General features: G+C 41.5%; 1 protein-coding gene across 12 annotated transcripts in view; it reads right to left on the bottom strand.

Moving 5' to 3' along the window:
* TBCE (tubulin folding cofactor E) overlaps positions 1–18,830 on the bottom strand; it is a 76,803-nt gene extending 57,973 nt beyond the window's left edge. For 10 of the 12 annotated variants that reach the window (XR_006608754.1, XR_006608755.1, XR_006608753.1 and 7 more), the window contains exons 1-2: positions 18,665–18,820; positions 1,364–1,494 (exon numbers count right to left, since the gene is read on the bottom strand). Coding sequence is in view for 8 of the 12 variants with exons in the window: in XM_045087276.1 (XP_044943211.1) it covers positions 1,364–1,463 (100 nt within the window). In the remaining 4 variants the exon portion in view is untranslated. Of the gene's footprint in view, positions 1–1,363; positions 1,495–18,664 lie in introns of all 12 variants that reach the window. The other 2 variants (XR_006608752.1, XM_045087275.1) reach the window with 1 other exon arrangement.
* Positions 18,831–19,739: the final 909 nt, after the last annotated feature.

Raw genomic sequence — 19,739 nt, 5'->3', positions numbered from 1 at the left:
ATAATACTAACCAAAATAAGTCATTATTTCACTAGTATATGAAATGTAAGAAACAAAACACACTAGTAAAGGGGAACAAAACAAAAACAAAAAACCAAGAAACAGACTCTTAACTACGGAGAACAATCTGATGGTCATCAGAAGAGAGGTGGTGGGGGGTGATGGGTAAAATGGGTGAAGGAGATTAAGAACACACTTATCTTGACAAGCATTGAGTAATGTACAGAATTGCTGAATCACTATACTATACACTTGAAACCAATATAACAATGTATGTTATCTGTACTGAAATTTAAAAAATAAAAATAGGGACGCCTGGGTGGCTCAGTTGGTTGGATGACTGCCTTCGGCTCAGGTCATGATCCTGGAGTCCCGCGATCGAGTCCCACATCGGGCTCCCAGCTCCACGGGGAGTCTGCTTCTCTCTCTGACCTTCTCCTCGCTCATGCTCTCTCTCACTGTCTCTCTCTCTCAAATAAATAAATAAAATCTTTAAAAAAATAAATAAATAAATAAATAAATAAATAAAAATAAAAAATAAAAATAATTAATTTTTAAAAGTGGGTTAAAGCCTCTGCCTTCGGCTCGGGTCATGATCCCAGGGTCCTGGGATGGAGCCCCGCATCAGGCTCCTTGCTCAGCAGGGAGCCTGCTTCTCTCTCTGTCTCTGCCTGCCACTCTGTCTGCATGTGCTTGTTCTCACTTGCTCTCTCTCTCTGACAAATAAATAAATTAAAAAAAAAAAAAAAAGTGGGACACCTGGGTGGCTCAATGGGTTGGGCCTCTGCCTTCAGCTCAGGTCATGATCTCAGGGTCCTGGGATCAAGCCCCGCATCGGGCTCTCTGCTCAGCAGGGAGCCTGCTTCCTCCTCTCTCTCTCTGCCTGCCTCTCTGCCTACTTGTGATCTCTGTCTGCCAAATAAATAAATAAAATCTTAAAAAAAAAAATAAAATAAATATGTACCAGATAATACGTGAAAAAAGGTATCACAAAATTGTATGCCTATCAATTTAAACTACTCTAAATATATATACACATGAATCAATGACAAAAGAAATTTCCAAAAATTCTTAGTTTTTGAGGTTAGGATATGAGAATTCAAAATTATTACTTGTTTAAAGTTTACTCAGAAGATATTTTAAGATTGAATTAATATAAAATGGCAACACTAAATAAATAGATAAGTCTAAAATTAAATAAAAACATAGATACCACAGGATACTGTTACTGAAACCAAACAATTTTATGTAGAAAGCATCTACAAATTCGTTGTTAATTTCTTCAAAACAGATGTTACAAACCACTAGAGAGAAGCCTGCAAAGAAAGAACTCTAAAATAAACAAATGCACACACAAACATACCTGCCACAGGAGGGACAATACCAGAAAAACGCACTGTTGCATGTTCTCCATTAACCTCAACTCGTCGACCAATGACATCTGATGTCAAAGTGTCATTCATTATAACGTAGCCAGAATCCAAAATATGAGATCTAGGAAGAATATTATAAAAAATTAACAAGAATTAATACAGATTTTAAAAGTCCTTTAAAAATATTTTTTAAATTTCATTGAGATAATTCTTTTTTTTTTTTAAGATTTATTTACTTATTTATTTGACAGAGAGATCACAAGTAGGCAGAGAGGAAGGCAGAGAGAGAGGAGGAAGCAGGCTCCCTTCTGAGCAGAGAGCCCGATGTGGGGCTTGATTCCAGGACCCTGAGACCATGACCTGAGCCGAAAGCAGAGGCTTAACCCACTGAGCCACCCAGGCACCCCTCATTGAGATAATTCTTAAGGTCAACACTCCTGACCAATTTGGTCTTCATATTTTGGTGAAAAGAAGGACTGACAGATATATGTGCCATATTCTCATAATTTGATTTTACTTTACTTTCTAACTGTATTTTGATAACACATTTTTCTAAGTTTTGTTTAACTCTAGTTAGCTCACATCACATAACTTGTCTATTCTGTCATTTACTGAAGAGGCTGGAAGGAGAGGAGAACAGAGACAGGGGGATAAAAGTGATAGAGAACAGGAAAAGAAAAAGGGCAACATGGGCATTTTTGTCTCTTCAGTAAGGGAGAAAAACCCAAATCCATAGATACATGAAGCAACACAGAGAATGAACAATAAATTAAAAAATTAAACTCTAGGGGCACCTGGCTGGCTCAGCTGGTGGAGCATGCAGCTCTAAAAATACAGAACCCTAAAATTAAAGAGAAAGAGAAGGTCTTAAAGGGAGACTGAATGAAAAGTATTCCCAATTTAGGGATAACTAGATCCAACTCCTACTTCACAGGAAAGCGGAAGACTGAAGAATCATATTAGATGACATTCCCAGGCTATAGTCTGCGAAAATCCAGACAGGGGGATCCCTACTGTCACACAACTCCATTCCTTCAACAAATAAAACGCAAGGAGAAAAAGAAAGGCATGGAGATCCAGAGAATGAGTGGATTAAAAGAAACTTAAGAAATATGTCAACCAACTGCAATATATGGACTTTATGTGGATCCTAATTTTTAAAAACCGTAAATAATTTTAAAGTAAAAGAAATGAGGATACTGAAAATTTGAACTGACGAGATTTGATATTAAAGAATAGCTTTAAGATTCAGTGAAATCCTGGGGTGCCTGGGTGGCTCAGTGGGTTAAGCCTCTGCCTTCGGCTCAGGTCATGATCCCAGAATCCTGGGATTGAGCCCCATATCAGGCTCTGTGCTCGGCAGGGAGCATGTTTCCCCTCCCAACCCCCGCCTGCCTCTCTGCCTACTTGTGATCTCTGTCTGTAAATAAATAAATAAAATCTTAAAAAAAAAAAAAAGATTCGATGAAATCCTTATCGAAATACCAATCTTGTTTTTCACAGAACTAGAACAAATAATCCTAAAATTTGTATAGAACCACGAAAGACCTCAAACACCCAAAACAATCTTAAGACAAGCCTGGAGGTATCACAATTCCAGATTTCAAGTTATATTACAAAGCTATAGTAATCAAAGGTCCTGGCACAAAAATAGACACATATTCCAATAGAACAGAATAAGAGTCCAGAAATAAACCAACACTTACTATGGTCAATTAATCTATGACAAAAGAGACAAGAGTATACAGTGCAGAAAAGATAGTCTCTTCAACAAATGGTGTCGGGAAAATTGGAAAGCTACACACAAAAGAATGAAACTGGACCACTTTCTTATTATACCATACACAAAAATGAACTCAAACTACATAAGACCTAAACTGAGTCCTGAAACCACAAAACTCCTAGAAGAATACATAGGCAGTAATTTCTTAGACATTGACCCTAGCAACATTTTTCTAAATATGTCTCCTGAGGCAAGGGAAACAAACACAAAAATAAACTATTTGGGACTACATCAAAATAAAAATCTTCTGCACAGCAAAAGGAAAAAACAAATCAAAAGGCAACCTACTGAATAGGAAAAGATATTTGCAAACGACATATGCAATAAGGGGTTAATATCCAAAATACATAGAGAACTTATAAAACTCAACACCAAAAATACAAAAAATCCAATTAAAATGGGTAGAGGACTTGAATCAGTATTTTTCTGAAGAAGACATACAGATACACACAGATGGCCAACACATACATGAAAGGATGCTCACCATCACTTGTCATCAGGGAAATGCAAATCAAAACTACAAATGAGAGACCACCTGACACCTGTTAGAATGGTTAGCATCAAAGAGACAAGAAATAACAAGTGTCAGTAAGGATGCAGAGGGAGAGGAATCCTCGTGCACTGTTGGTGGGAATGTAAATTCGTGCAGCTACTATAGAAAACAGTATGGAGTGTCCTCAAAAATTTAAAAATAGAATTACCATATGACTCAGCAATTCCAGTGCTGGGTATTTACCCTAAGGATATGAAAACATGAGTAATTTGAAAAGATGTATGTAATGTGGGAAACAAAGGCAAAAGAAAAATTAAATTTCCTTACTACTTAACAACCCCTTGAAACAGGCAGAGTGACATACCTCTAGGGACTCAACTGCCCCAATGTTAATACTTTGCTAAGGGCAAAAGGCAATCTTAGCCTGACCCCCAGGATCCTGTAAGTCTACTTTAGCATATTAGAAATTCCTTTGGAAACTTCCTTTATCTGTACCCCCCAGGATACCTACTGGCTATCATCCTCCAAGCATATGATCTACCAATATACATTTGAAGGATCTCATGAACAAGGTTTTAGCAAACTGTAAAAAATGATCTTATCCTAACAACAGCTAGCCCCTCAAGGTCCTGAAAACCTTGGTTCCAAAATCCTTAGATTTACAATATCCCTAACCCCCTCCAAACCTGAAAGTATATAATCAGCTACTCCTCATGACCCCAGTGCCACTCTTTCTGCTCAAGGGTCCTGTCCCGTGCTTTAATAAAACCACGTTTTGCACCAAAAACACCTCAAGAATTCTTTCTTAGCCATTGGCTTCAAGCCCTAACATCTTTCCTACATCATATGCACCCTGTATTTATTGCAGCATTACTTCTAATAACCACAATGTAGAAGCAATCTACGTGTCCTCTGATAGATGAATGGATAAGGAAAAAAGGTGTGTACACACACACATACACACAAACAAATATTATTCAACCATAAAAAAGGATGGGATTATGCCATTTCGACAACAAAGATGGATCTAGAGGGTATTTAGCTAAGTGAAATAACTCAGACTGAAAAAGACCAATATCATATGATTTCACTCAGGTGGAATCTACAAAAAAACAAATGAATACACAAAAAGCAGAATCAAACCTTAAATACAGAGAACTGATGTTTGCCAGAGGTGAGGGGGATTGGGTGGGTGGGCAGAATGGGAGCTATAAGCTTCCAGTTATGCAATGAGTAAGTAACTGGAATAGGAGGCACAGTACAGGGAATATAGTCAATGATACTATAATAGACTTCTGTGGTGACAGATGGTAGCGGCACTTGTTGTGAACATAGCATAATGTGTAAAGAAACTGAATCACTATGTTGTAAATCTGAAGCTAAAGTACCACTGTGTATCAACTATACTCAAAATAATTTTTAATAATAAAGATTCAAATGTAAAGAATTTAAATGGTTAAATTTAACTTTAACTATGCTAAAAAAAAAGTTTTCACTAGTTTTAAATGGCTTTTTCAATTTTCATTAACATGTACAATTTTCTTACAATTGAAATAGATAAGGGCACCTGGGTGGCTCAGTGGGTTAAGCCTCTGCCTTCAGCTCAGGTCATAATCCTGGGGTCCTGGGATCGAGCCCCGAATCGGGCGCTCTGCTTAGCGGGAAGCCTGCTTCTTCCCCTCTCTCTGCCTGCCTCTCTGCCCGCTTGTGATCTCTCTCTCTGTCAAATAAAAAAATAAAATCTAAAATAAATGAATGAATGAATGAAATAGATATGGGGGTGGCTCAGTCATTAAGCATCTGCCTTTGCCTCAAATCATGATCCGAGCATCCTGGGATCAGCCCCACCTTGGGCTCTCTGCTCAGGGGGAAGCCTGCTTCTCCCTCTCCCACTCCCCCTGCTTGTGTTCCCTGTCTCGCTGTGTTCCTCTGTTAAATAAATAAATAAAATCTCTTAAAAAAAAAAAGATATAGATATGTAATCTGTTCTACTTCTTTAATAGCATAAACATTTTTCTATATAGCCATGGAGTCATATTAATCTCTTTAATGTTGACCTGTAGATACCAAAATTTAATCATTTCCCTGTTGATATATGCTTCCATTGTTTACTATCTCAAAGAAAACAACTAAAAACATCTTCACTTTTAAATTATTCTTGTCCTTTGAAGTATTTCCTTGGGAAAAATTCTTGAGACAGTTATTCAAAGTAAATAAATATATTTAAGATTCAAGAAAGCCATGCCCAAACCATCCAGCCAAAGGAAAAGTTAAATACTGACACTGAGACTAAGAGAAAATCTATTTGTTTACTTGTTTCTGTAAAGTCTTGTGAATTTCCATGAAGAATTTTCAAACCAGGTCTTCTCTATGCTATATTTGTACAACAATTTATTTTTCAAGTAATCTCTATACCCAGTGTGGGGCCTGAATTCACGACCCCCAAGATCAAGAGTTATATGCTGACCTAGGCACTCCTTGTGCAACTAATTTTGAAGTTGGACTTAACACATCATAACATTATGTGTAAATGTAAGACTTTACATTTATATATTCTTTTTTTTTTTAAGATTTTATTTATTTGACAGAGAGAGATCACAAGTAGGCAGAGAGGCAGGCAGAGAGAGAGGAGGAAGAAGGCTCCCTGCTGAGCAGAGAGCCCGATGCGGGACTTGATCCCAGGACCCTGAGATCATGACTTGAGCCGAAGGCAGCGGCTTGACCCACTGAGCCACCCAGGCACCCTACATTTATATATTCTAAACACAGAATAATCCAACATTATCTCTCCTAGTTCTGTCCTAATTTTTATAAGATCAAGGATAAAATATGTGTGTATGTAAATGTGTATGACCCACGTATATATGACCTAACCAAAGAAAGAACTCCTACAAACTGTGGGTAAAATATTTTTTAGTTAGAAGCTCTCCTATTACCCAGTTCACAAGCAAGAATGTCATGAGCTTTGTGTATGTCATGAGCCCCCCCCGAAATTAAACCCCACCGTCAGTCCCAGAGTATACTGTCAGAGGGGTGGGGTGGGGGAAGGGGTTGCTTCACTTTTTAACTTACACACCTCTCAGTCGTATGAATATATTTGGAAGGAATAGCTGTTATTTGTTCTATTAACAATAATGAGGAGGGAGGAAAGGAAAGATGATGAAAAGCGAAAGGAAATAATGCACTGTTCTCTGCAAATTTCCCTGACTTGCCAGGGAATTACGATCCAAAAGACAGACAAAAAAAGGTAAATTTAGCCAAGACTCACTAAACTCTTCCTATCTCCTTGGGATTATTACTTTTCCAAATGTTCACAAGACATCTTTCCTAGAAATTCTAGTTCCCCTTGTTTGTTACTCTTTAAAGAGTATGAACAGGAATTTTTTGCAATCATTTTTGCCAGTTTTTCATAAAGTTCTAAATGTAATTTCTGGAATGCAGACTAATTCAAAGATGTATTCATCAGAGGGAGAGAGGGAGAGAGCACGTGCATACACACATGCACACACACTCATGAGTCGGGAAGCAGAGGGAGAGGGACAAGCAGACTCCCTGCTGAGCAGGGAGCCTGTTGAGGATGCAGGGCTCAATTCCAGGACCAGGATCATGACCTGAGGCAAGGGCTTAACTGACTGAGCCACACAGCCATACAGCCATACAGTCTGGAGAATGCAGACTAATTGAAAATGGCTAAATGCCATCCTCTCTTTTTATCTTCAACATGTTTTCTAACCAGACTTTTTTTTTTTGGACAAGACAGGAAATCATTCTCCATAGAAACAACAAAAGATAAGAAATTGAATCAATCTGCCACTTTTCTGTCCTCTCTTATGCTACATTAAATATATTTTTAAAAGACGAAGCAAAGCTGCCAAAATATTAACAATCATTAAATAAAAGCAACGAGTATCTGGGTGTTTCCTATGTTTCAAAATATTCAGGATTTAAAGTTAAAAGACATATACTACTACACCCAAGAAGTACACTTTCTTGTACTACTTTTTAGTCCAGATCAATCCCAAAAGCTTCTTTTCTTGTCTTCACATTTTTTCCACAAGTTGATTTCGAGGTTCAACTTTACTGATGTTTTTCTTTTTCTTTTTTCTTTTTTTTTTTTTTTTTTAAGATTTTACTTATTTATTTGACAGACAGAGATCACAATTAGGCAGAGAGGCAGGCAGAGAGAGAGGAGGAAACATGCTCCCTGCCGAGCATAGAGCCCAATGCGGGGCTCCATCCCAGGACCCTGAGACCATGACCTGAGCCAAAGACAGAGGCTTTAACTCACTGAGCCACCCAGGCGCCCTTATTGATGTTTTTCTTAAGAAGTCTGTTCAAGTGTCTGGAAGTCACTGGTTAGGCGGTCTCTTTTTCCATTTCATCCTCGTATTTTTCTTTTTCTTTTTTTAAAAGATTATTTAACCCACTGAGCCACCCAGGCACCCCTTTTTAAAAGATTATTTATGTATTTATTTGACAGAGATTGAGAGAGAGAGAAAGGGAACACGAGCAGGAGGAGTGGGAGAGGGAGAAGCAGGCTTCCTGTGGAGTGGGGAGCCTGATGCAGGGCTCGATCTCAGGACCCTGGGATCATGACCTGAGCCAAAAGCAGACGACTGAGCCACAAAGGCACCCCAATCCTTGTATTTTTATAGGCACATCTTTCTCACTTAATTTTTTTAAAAGATGACACTCAAAGAAGTATAAAAGGAATACACTGAAAGCTTCCTTTCCACTCCTGCTAGTCATTATCTCTTCCTGCTGGCAACAGCTTTATTAGTACCTTCTATATACTTCCTTACCTATTTTAAGCTTATTCACACCAGTATTTTTCTTCTTTCTTTACACAAATGGTACCATACTACATATGTGGTTTTGTTCCTTACATTTTCATTCAATAATATAACCTGGAAATTTATCTACAGCCATGTCAGGAGCTTTTAAATTTTTTCTGGCTGCATAGTATTTGTATAGATACAGAGTGATTTAACCAGTCTTCAAACTGATGGACTTCGGTTACTCCCAAGTTTTTGCTATTACAAATAATACTGCAAAGACTAAACCTGCTCATTTATTTTTTTATACCTGTGCAAAAATATCTGTAGAGGGGCACCTGGGTGGCTCAGTGGGTTAAAGCCTCTGCCTTCGGCTCAGCTCATGATCTTAGGGTCCAGGGATCGAGTCCCGCATCTGGCTCTCTGCTCAGCGGGGAGCCTGCTTCCTCCTCTCTATCTGCCTGCCTCTCTGCCTAATTGTGACCTCTACCTGTCAAACAAATAAATAAAATCTTTAAAAATATATATCTGTAGAAAATTCTCAAAACAGGTTTGCTAAGTCAAAGGGTATGTGCATTTTTAATGCTTATAGGCATTAACAAATGTCCCTTTTTAGTGGCTGTACCAATTCACAGTCCCAGCAGCACTCTTTGAGCCCCTGTGTCATCACACTGCGCTTCACAAAATATTAACACAATTTTGGTTGTCAGTCAGACAAGTGAAATACACATTTTATTTATATTTTCTTTTATGAAGAAAGCTGAGCATCTCTTCATTTTGATTCCCTTTTCCATGAACTGTTCATATCCTTTATCCATTTTCCTGTTGGTTTACTGATCTTTCTCATAATGTTTTTAAAATCTAAACAGTTTCCTGTATGTTCTTCATGATGAGGACTACATAATTCCTCAAATAAAATATTTGAAAAGAACTAAAAGGAAGGACACAAGCAGGTACTTTGCAACCATGTTCACAGTGCTATTATTCACAAAGACCCAAGAGATCCAAGAGATGGAACTAACCCAAATATCAATGTGGTGTATGCATACAATATTATTCAGCCTTAAAAAGAAAGGGAGGGGCACCCAGATGGCTCAGTGGGTTGGGGCTTCTGCCTTCGGCTCGTGATCTCAGGGTCCTGGGATTGGGCCCCGCATCGGGCTCTCTGCTTCCCCCTCTCTTTCTGCTTGCCTCTCTGTCTCCTTGTGATCTCTGTCAAATAACTAAATAAAATCTTTAAAGAAAAAAAAAAAAAGAAAGGGAATTCTGCTTCATGATACAACATGGATGAACCCTGAGGACATCCCATTAAGTGAAACAAGCCAGTAAAGACAAATACTGTATGATTCCACTTAAAAGTACCTAGAGTCATCAAATGCATAGAGAGAGAAAGTAGATTTGTGGTTGTCAAGAGCTGTGGAAGGGAGAAAGTGTTGTTTAATGGCTAAGAGTTTCAGTTCTGCAAAATGAAAGGAGTTCTGGAGACAGATGGTGGTGATGTTTGTACAACGATGTGAATTTACTTAACACTGCTGAACTGTAGTACTACTGAACACTACTGCACTGTTCAAATGGTCTGGGGTGCCAGGCCGGCTCAGTCAGTGGAGTGTGCCACTCTTAATCTCAGGGCTGTGAGTTCAAGCCCACTCTGGAGGTAGAGATTACTTAAAAATAAGATCTTTAAAAAAAAAAAAAAAAAAGGGACGCCCAGGTGGCTCAGTGGGTTGAGCTGCTGCCTTCGGCTCAGGTAATGCTCCCAGGGGTCCTGGGATCAAGTCCCGAATCGGGCTCCTTGCTCAGCGGGGAGCCTGCCTCTCTCTCTGCCTCTGCCTGCCTCTCTGCCTGCTTGTGTGCTTTCTCTCTCTCTCTTTCTGACAAATAAATAAATAAAATCTTAAAAAAAAAAAAAAAGACGCTCAATGTTATCTGTATTTTAGTGCAACTTCAAAAATCAGAAATTTATGGGCACCTTGGTGGTCAGTTATTAAGTGTCTGCCTACAGCTCAAGTCATGATCCCAGGGTCCTGGGATGGAGCCCTGCATCTGAAAGCCTGTTTCCCCCTCTCCCACTCCCCCTCCTTATGTTCCCTCTCTCCCTGTGTCTCTCTGTGTCAAATAAATCAAAATCTTTTTTTAAAAATTAATTAATAAAAAACTTAAAATATTTTAAGTTTTGTAGAGTTTTTATTTGCTTCAGCTTTAATTGGGACACCGGGTCATGAAATCCAACCCCTCATCTGGTTCTGCACTCAGCGTGGAGTCTACTTGAGATTTTCTCTGCCTCTCCCTCTCCCCCTCCGCCTCCACCAACCCCCATCCCCACCCCTCTTTCTCACATGCACACACTCTCTCTGAAATATATAAATAAAATCTTAAAAAAATAAAAAGATGGGAGGGAATATATCTAGGTGATCAAGTCATGACCACCAGAAATTCAGACTGAAGGGAGATCAAGGTTAATATCTGGTATTAAAGGATTCAAGAAAACATAGATGGCTCCCAAAGACTGGGAACAGCACAATAAGGGACAGTCCAAGTGAATGTTTCTCAGAAACCCAAAGACTGCATCTGGGAGGCCTGGTCAAAGAAACAGTACAAGTCATGCAACTGGGGATCAGGGCCAACTAACAAGAACAGAGTGAGACCTCACTCTCACCTGGTGGTTGGAGTACTGGGCTGACTACCTGGGCAGCACCTAAGTGAAGTATTTTTTACCCTAAGTCCATAGGTTTTCAAGGTATCCCCTAAAGATATTCACTAACTTCTCACTGAAACTGTGCGTATAGGCCAAAAAATCAGTTGGATTAGAGCACCTGTGATCAGAGATATTTCATATCACATTATGGATATTTCAGATATCTCAAGATATTCTTTATAAGCATCGCTATTTCAAAATTACAGTATTAGACCTGCCACTAGATTTTTGTCATTTAATGTTAATGAACACATGATTACAATTTTTATGTCTCTTGACATAAAAACTTCATTTCACATAACTGGATTTCATCTGAAATCCTTATATATTTTCTATTTTCCCCCCAAGTTTTTATTTAAATTCCAGTTAGTTAACATATATTGTAACACTAGTTTCAGGTGCAGAATTTAGTGATTCAGCATTCCATCCAAACATCCAGTGCTCATCACAAGTGCCCTATAATTAAGAGTCTGTTTCTTGATTCTCCCTTTTTATCCCTCCCCCATGTTTGTTGGGTGTCTTAAAATACACGAGTGAAATCATACGGTATTTGTCCTTCTCTGACTTGTTTCACTTAGGGTTATACTCTCTGGCTCCACCCACATGGTTGCAAATGGCAAGGTTTCATTCTTTTTTAAGGCTGCATAATATTCCACTGTATGCATGTGCCCCATTTTATCCATTCATCAGTTGATGGACATTTAGGCTCTTTGCATAATTTGGCTCTTGTTGATAATGCTGCTATAAACATTGGGGTGCATGTACCCCCTTTTAATCTGTATTTTTTTATCCTTTGGGTAAATACCTAGCAGTGCAATTGCTGGATCATAGGGTAGCTCTAGTTTTAACTTTTTGAGGAATCTCCACACTGTTTTCTACAGGAGCCGCACCAGTTTGCATTTCCACCAACAGTGCAAGGGGGTTCCCCTTTCTCCACATCCTCACCAACACCTGTTGTTTCCTTTGTTGTTCATTTTAGCCATTCTGACTAGTATAAAGTGATATCTCATTGTAGTTTTGATTTGTATTTCCCTGAAGGTGAGTGATTTTGAGCCTTATTTCATGTAAAAATGTCTATTCATATCTTCAGTCCATTTCTTAACTGGATTATTTGGGGTTTGGGTGCTGAGTTGTAGAAGTTCTATATGAAATGCTATGTGTTTTCTATATTTAAAAACACCTTAAGGCACCTGGGTTGCTCAGTCAGTTAAGTGTCTGCCTTTGCCTCTAGGTCATAATCCTAGAGGTCTGAGATCGAGTTCCATGTCAGGCTCCCTGCTCCACAGAGAGCCTGCTTCTCTCTCTCTGCCCCTCCCTCCACTCGTTCTCTATCTATTTATTTATTTATTATCTATTATTTATTTATCTCTATTTATTTATTTCTCAAATAAATAAATCTTGAAAAAAAACCTTTAGGGACGCCTGGGTGGCTCAGTCAGTTAAGCATCTGCCTTCAGCTCAGGTCATGATCTCAGGGTCCTGGGACAGAGCCCCACTTCAGGCTCCCTGCTCAGCAGGGAGTATGCTTATCCCTCTCCTTCTGCCCCTCCCTCGCATGTGCTCTCTCTTGCACTGGCACTCTCTCAAATAAATAAATAAAATACAAACAAACAAAAAAACCCCAAACATTTTAAGGGTGACTGGCTGCTCAGTCAGTAGTGTGTGTGACTCTTGATCTTGGGTTCTGACTTCAAGCCCTACGTTGGGTATGGAGATAACTAAAATCTTAAAAACAAATTTTAAGGTGCTCACAAGATTTATCAGACTGCTAAAGGGGTCTTTATCCTTGATAAAGAAGCAAATTAAATTTGAGGGCATGAGAGGAGTTTGGTGGTAAGTCTTCAACATATAGCACATGCTTTCCTTTTCTTTATCTTAACTGCACAATATCCATTCAAAATGCTAATAATTTCTTTAATTCTTCTAAGAATTCTTCTAAAAATGACTATTACTGTTTAAGAGTGGAAGAATCTTGGGTGCCCGGGTGGCTCAGCTGGTAAAGCAACTGCCTTCGGCTCAAGTCATGATCCTGGAGTCGTGGGATCGAGTCCCACACAGGGCTCTCTAATTGGCAGGGAGTCTGCTTCTCCCGCTGACCTCTCTCCTCTCATTCCCTCTCTCTCTCTCCCTCTCAAACAAATAAAGTCATTAAAAAAAAAAAAAAGGTAGAAGAATCTTAACCTGGGAAAGCACCTAGCAGAGACCTAGAGTTCTATCTATACTATGGAAACGGTTCTCACCTATTTTTTGCCTTTTCAGCCAACTTCCCCTGTGGGAAGTGTACTCTCTTGGCTTGGTGGCCTGTCACTCATCCACTGGAGGAGTGGACACATGGCCCACGACGGCCAATATGATGACTCCACACCTCCATTTCTGGCATATAGCAACTGGTTCATATGTAAAGATCCTAACCCAAAGAGAGTCAGTCTTTTAGAAAATAACATGGGCTCTTGAAGACAGGATCCATCTCTCTCTTTCCCTAGACCTTAAAACAAAAGGACCACTTAAACCTGGAATAGCTGAGAGGCACCTCTGCCACTATTTGGAAAAATTTGTCTGAAAGTAAGGCCAGAAAGGGAAGTGGAGGTGATCCAACTATGCCTGAAGCCTTTCATTAGCCCAGTTAAATGAAACAGTAGTCTTTCTTTTGTTTACATTAGTTTGAACACAGTTTCTTTCTCCTAGGACTGAAAGAATACTGCAAAACACCTAAGAATTAAGATATTTGTTCCTATTTAACATAATTTGGACATTATACGCAGCCAGGCTACTGGAGAGAAATTCGACTTTGTCCACTACAGAACAGAATGGGACACGGGATAATCTAATCTCTCTGTGTCTCAGTTTCCTCATCTGTAAAATGTAGATAGTATTAGGACCTACTCCATAGATGTTGTGAGAATTAAATGAGTTTTTATGTGTAGAAGTGCTCAAAATATACAGTCAATGTAGTCATTAAGATCTCTTAATGATTAAGATCATTAACATCATAAATTAGAGATTCTATATTTAGGTAAGGGGAAATATTCCATAAATCAAAGAACTATATCACATTCAGAATAACAGTAGCTGATATGGGGAAGTTTAATTTCAATAAGCTGGGGCACCTGGGTGGCTCAGCTGGTTAAGCATCTGCCTTTGGCACAGGTCATAAGCCCAGGGTCCTGGGATTGAGTCCTGCATCAGGCTCATGCTCATCTCTCTCTCTCTCCCCCCCTCCCTCGTGCTCATGCTCTCTCTCTCTCTGAAACAAATAAAATCTTTTTAAAAAAATTACCACCCAGGGGCGCCTGGGTGGCTCAGTTGGTTAAGCGGCTGCCTTTGGCTCAGGTCATGATCCCAGAGTCCTGGGATCGAGTCCCACATCGGGCTCCCTGCTCAGCAGAAAGCCTGCTTCTCCCTCTCCCTCCCCCTCCACCTGCTGCTCTGCCTACGTGTGCTATCTCTCTGTCAAATAAATAAAATCTTTAAAAAAAAAAAATTACCACCCCAAAATGTTACAATTCCCAAGTATTTAGCCCAATTTTTTTTTTAAAGTAAGCTCTACCCGCTATGCAGGGCTCAAACTCACAACTCTAAGACCAAGAGTCACATGCTCTACCAACTGAGCCAGCGAGGTGCTTGCATTTAGCAGAATTTTAAACAAACCCATCTGCTGTTCTTAAAAAAAAAAAAAAGTTTTTAGTTGTAAAATACACATAAAATTGATCATATTCACCATTTTTTTTGAAGATTTTATTCATTTGACAGCACAAGTAGGCAGAGAGGCAGGCAGAGAGAGAGAGGAAGGGAAGTAGGCTCCCCGCTGAGCAGAGAGCCCAATGTGGGGCTCAATCCCAGGACCTCGAGATCATGACCTGAGCCAAAGGCAGAGGCCCTAATCCACTTTGCCATCGAGGCTCCCCCATCTTCACCATTTTTTTTTTAAGATTTTATTTATTTATTTGCCAGAGAAAGAGAGAGAGAGAGAGCAAGCACAGGCAGGCCAAGTGGCAGCAGAGGCAGAGGGAGAAGCAGGCTCCCCGCTGAGCAAGGGGCCCGATGTGGGACTCGATCCCAGGACGCTGGGATCATGAACTGAGCCAAAGGCAGCCGCTCAACCAACTGAGCCACCCAGGCGTCCCCATCTTCACCATTTTTAAGAATACAGTTCAGTGGCATTAGATATAGTCACATTGTTGGGCAAGCAATTAAAACTTTTTCATCCAGCCAAACTGAAGCTCTATACCCATTAAACAACTCCCATAGCCCTTCCTCCCCAGCCCCTACCTTATGTTTTTATGAACCTGACTACTCGAGGTATCTCATGTCAGTGGAATCAAACACTATTTGTCTCTGTGACTGGCTTACTTCACTTACCATGTCTTGCTGTCCTTTTATGCTAAATGTCAAAGCCTGTCTCCCAAGTAAATTCTTAGCCTTCGCATACTGAATTATCTCACGAAATTTTTTTTTTAAGATTTTATTTATTCGACAGACAGAGATCACAAGGAGGCAGAGAAGCAGGCAGAGAGAGCAGGGGAAGCAGGCTCCCTGCTGAGCAGAGAGCCCGATTTGGGGCTCGATCCCAGAACCCTGGGACCATGACCTGAGCTGAAGGCAGAGGCTTTAACCCACTGAGCCACCCAGGCGCCCCTCACGAAATTTTTTTTTAAAGATTTTATTTATTTATTTGACAGAGAGAGAGATGACAAGCAGGCAGAGAGGAAGGCAGAGAGAGAGGGGGAAGCAGGCTCCCCACTGAGCAGAGAGCCTGATGCGGGGCTCGATCCCAGGACCCTGAGATCATGACCTGAGCTGAAGGCAGTGGCTTAATCCACTAAGCCAACCAGGTGACCATATCTCACGAAATTTTAAGTAGGTCCCCCAAAAAGCTTTAAGCATTTCCTAAGAGACTAAAGGCACTCCTCTCTAAAACACCAATGTGCAAAATCTACATCAAACCCACAATTTTTGGGGCGCCTGGGTGGCTCAGTGGGTTAAGCTTCTGCCTTAGGCTCAGGTTATGATCTTAAAGTCCTGGAATCAAGCCCCGCATTGAGCTCTCTGCTCAGCAGGGAGCCTGCTTCTCCCTCCCCCTCTGCCTGCCTCTCTGCCTACTTGTGATCTGTCAAATAAATAAAATCTTAAAAAAAAAACACAATTTTTATAACAAAACTGTATGAATAAGAATAAAATTAATCACTAACTTTGTGCCCCTTCTTTATACACTTTTAAATACCAGCAAATCTCCCCAAACCACTCTTCTACAAATTCATCCCAGCACTCCTAATAATTGGCAAACTATAATGTTTCTCCTTTCAGGCAGACCCTAATTACTCTCTGGGTCATTTTTTTTTTTTTTAATTTAAATTCAAGTTAGTTAACATACAGTGTATATTTAGTTTCATTCTCTGGTCATATTCATTTCACTCTTATTGTCTGCCATATTGTTTTCTAGTGGACTCTTGTATTTTCCAGCAAAATGCTAAAGTAGGGAAAGTATCATACACTTTTAAAAAAATAAAGTCTGACGTGTAAGTATACAACAAATATTCTATTAAGTGTATGATAAACTGACTTTAATAAATCAATCAGAAGAGGCACCTGGATGGCTCACTGGGTTAAGCACCTACCTTGGACTCAGGTCATGATTTCAGAGTCCCAGAAAGAGAGAGCCCCTGCTCAGTGGGTGCTTTTCCATCTCCCTCTGACCTCCCCCTTACAAGCCCCCTACCCCTGCTCATGTTCTCTCTCAAGTAAATATCTTTAAAAAAAAAAAAAAAAAGTCAAAAAGAAAAAATCAAAACCACCAGAAAATAGTAACAACTCTAGTTTTATTGTTGAACATGTACATCTTACAAAAATAAGTATAGAGATGATCCAAGAAGTTGTTTAAAATCAGACAAAGGTAAAACAAAGGTAAAAACAATACTGTGCGGCGAGGTTAAGATTTACTTAAGATTGAATTAGATTCAATTAAGTATGCATTGCTAAATTAAAAATTAAAAGGTTAGCCCTGTAAGTATAGAGTACCAGAGTAATATTATCTTCCAAGGAAACACAGAAGAAAAAAATGAAAAGAGAAAATACACAAGGTCAAACCTCAATCCAAAAAAAAAAGGGCAAGAAAAGAAAGCACAGAAGTACCAAGTGTAAGATGGTACTTCCTTCCACAGTTACATTATAGAAAATCCACGGGGAGCAGACACTGCGTTAGACACCAGGAATACAGCGGTAAACAGAACGTACAAAGATGTCCTCGCGCAGTTTCCAACCCAGCGGGCAAGCCCCGCGGGTCCGACGAATGAAGAACGCACCCGGCGTGTTAAACCACGGCGAGCACAACGGGGAGGTCCGGGAAAGCCGCGTAGGGGAGACCGGCTGCGATGGCGGTATTCCCATAAATGAGGGAGTTAGGGGACTAAACCGGGTGCACAGATGCGGGGGAGAGCAGTTCAGGCAAAGGAGCCCCAACTGCAAACACCCCGAGGCCGGGCTGTGCCTGAAGAGGCCGGAGGGCGGGGCAAAGAGCAGCGGTAGCTTCAGCTCTTAACCCTGGGTGTAACGGGAGTCCTCGCCGGACTTCGGAAAGCAGGGCAACAGTCTGATATTTTGGGAGGGTTGCCTTAGATGCTGGGATGAAAAGAGGCTGGAAGAACAGCGGACGGGTTAGGGGGCCGGCAGCAGCCCGGGTGACAGGGCTGCAAACCGGCGCAGAGAAGTGAGAGGCCCGGGATCTGACAATCTCGTGATTCGCCGCGGGATTACACGCGCGGCGCGAGGGTGACGGGCGACTCCGGAGGTCCGCGCCTGAACCACACCTCAGTTACGACAATGAGTTACAAACACCGGACGGTCAAAAGGCAGAGTCTGTCGACCTGGGTTTTTAACGTCCCCAGCGACGTGCTGTGTGTGACAGCGGAGACAAAGGTGAGAAGTGAAGGGATGGGGACGCTGGGACGAATCTCAGACGGCAGCGCCCGCTGGGCCGCTGTCACACACGAAGTCGCCCTCCCGGTCCTTCGTCCCCGCTTCCCCGCTGTCTCCGTCCTGCAGCCCGGGGCCAGAGAGCCCCGACCTCTCCACCAGACGCGGCCCCCGCAGACAGGGACGTCACGCCCTCCCGCGGACACCCACCACCCAGGCCCATCCCCAGCGGCCGGCAATGGAACTTCTCCAAAACGCTCTAAGTTCGGCGCCTCCTTCACGTTACCTCCCCGTCACAGACGCTAAATGACGGGAAGTTCGGGGCCATTTCTCTCACCGGAGCCATCTCCCCTCCTCCCAAGTCACGCGCCACCACACAGTGCTGGGCGGCGCGGCCCACCCGCCCCGTCGCCCGCGGCCGACGCCGGGCCCCCACCCGCCCCGACTCCTTTCCGGCCCGCACGTCCGGGTCTCGGTCTGACAGGGGTGGCAGAGAGCAGGCACCACCCGACTCCGACAACCCGAGAAGTTTCTAGGAGAGGACAGAAGAACTGAAGCACCACCGGGTGACGCACCGGCCACAGGCCAGCCACCCGCGTTTGGCTCCCACAGCCCCTCAGTCCCTCCGAAGCTCACCTGCCCCGCGGCTACCGGGGTGGTCCGAACCTCGACCCTCGCACGCGCCGGTCCGCAGCGAAGCTTCCGGCTTTGGCCGGAAGTGCTTCTTTAGGAAGATAGGAAGTCCCGCCTCCGCGAGACGAGCGGCGGCCGCTGGCGCTCAGGCGTGAACGTAATAGACTAGGGTCTCGGGAGCCAAATGGACGTTCAGTCCATCCACCCAAACCCGCACAGCCTGTGGGCCCCCGTGTTGCACTGGTGCTTCCCGCAAACCCAGTCAAAACAGGCCAATGACCGTGCACGTTCTAGTTTGCCTGTTACTCAGTACCGCGTTTACGCAGTTTAGCACGTAGGACACGTGTAGTCCCAGAGGAAAAGATGGTGTTGCTGCCTCAAAAACGACAAATAATAATAATAATAATATTATTATTATTAAATTATTATTATTAACATGAGGCAGAATGAAAGTAAATACAGTAACAGCAAATTCCTTAGGCATGCTGCTTTCTGAGCCTCAGCATTCTATGTAACTAGCTCAAAGGCTCAAACGGCTTGTTGTGAGGATCGGATGACACGACACAAATAGTCGGTTAGCAGTGGGGTCTGGTACGTGATCAAAACACACGACACCTGCGATGTCGTTATCACTAGCTGAACCCACTCAAGGGAAACTCAGGGAGGTAGCATTCATGCTATGAAAGTTGAGAAGAATTTCAGTACATGAGATAGATACTAATTGTGAATCTATTATATTATATATTATATTATATATATATATTATATATATATATATTATAATTGTGGGGCTTGATCTATTTTGATTAATGAAAGGACCTAAGATGAAAAACCTTTCTGCCTAGAACAAACTTGCAGAAGCTTTGTTATTTTAAATCCTACCAGTAAGAATGGAACACCCCTGCCTGCCTGGCTGAGCTGAGCCACATGCATCATTTTGACATTTTTCCAATCCAGGTATAGAGCTTCACATAAGGGGTTTTCAGATAGAACATTCCATATTTATTTTAGCTTTGCAGTTGTCAAGGATTCTATACCTTAGAGTTCGCTTCATAGCTTAGACAAGAGCCTGCTTAAT

The sequence above is a fragment of the Mustela putorius genome, unplaced genomic scaffold (assembly GCF_011764305.1).
Source record: "Mustela putorius furo isolate JIRA1106 unplaced genomic scaffold, ASM1176430v1.1 tig00001075_pilon_pilon_pilon, whole genome shotgun sequence".
Classification (NCBI taxonomy): Eukaryota; Metazoa; Chordata; class Mammalia; order Carnivora; family Mustelidae; genus Mustela; species Mustela putorius.
The sequence above is the reverse complement of the archived record's forward strand: the minus strand, read 5'-3'. Positions and strand labels throughout refer to the sequence as shown.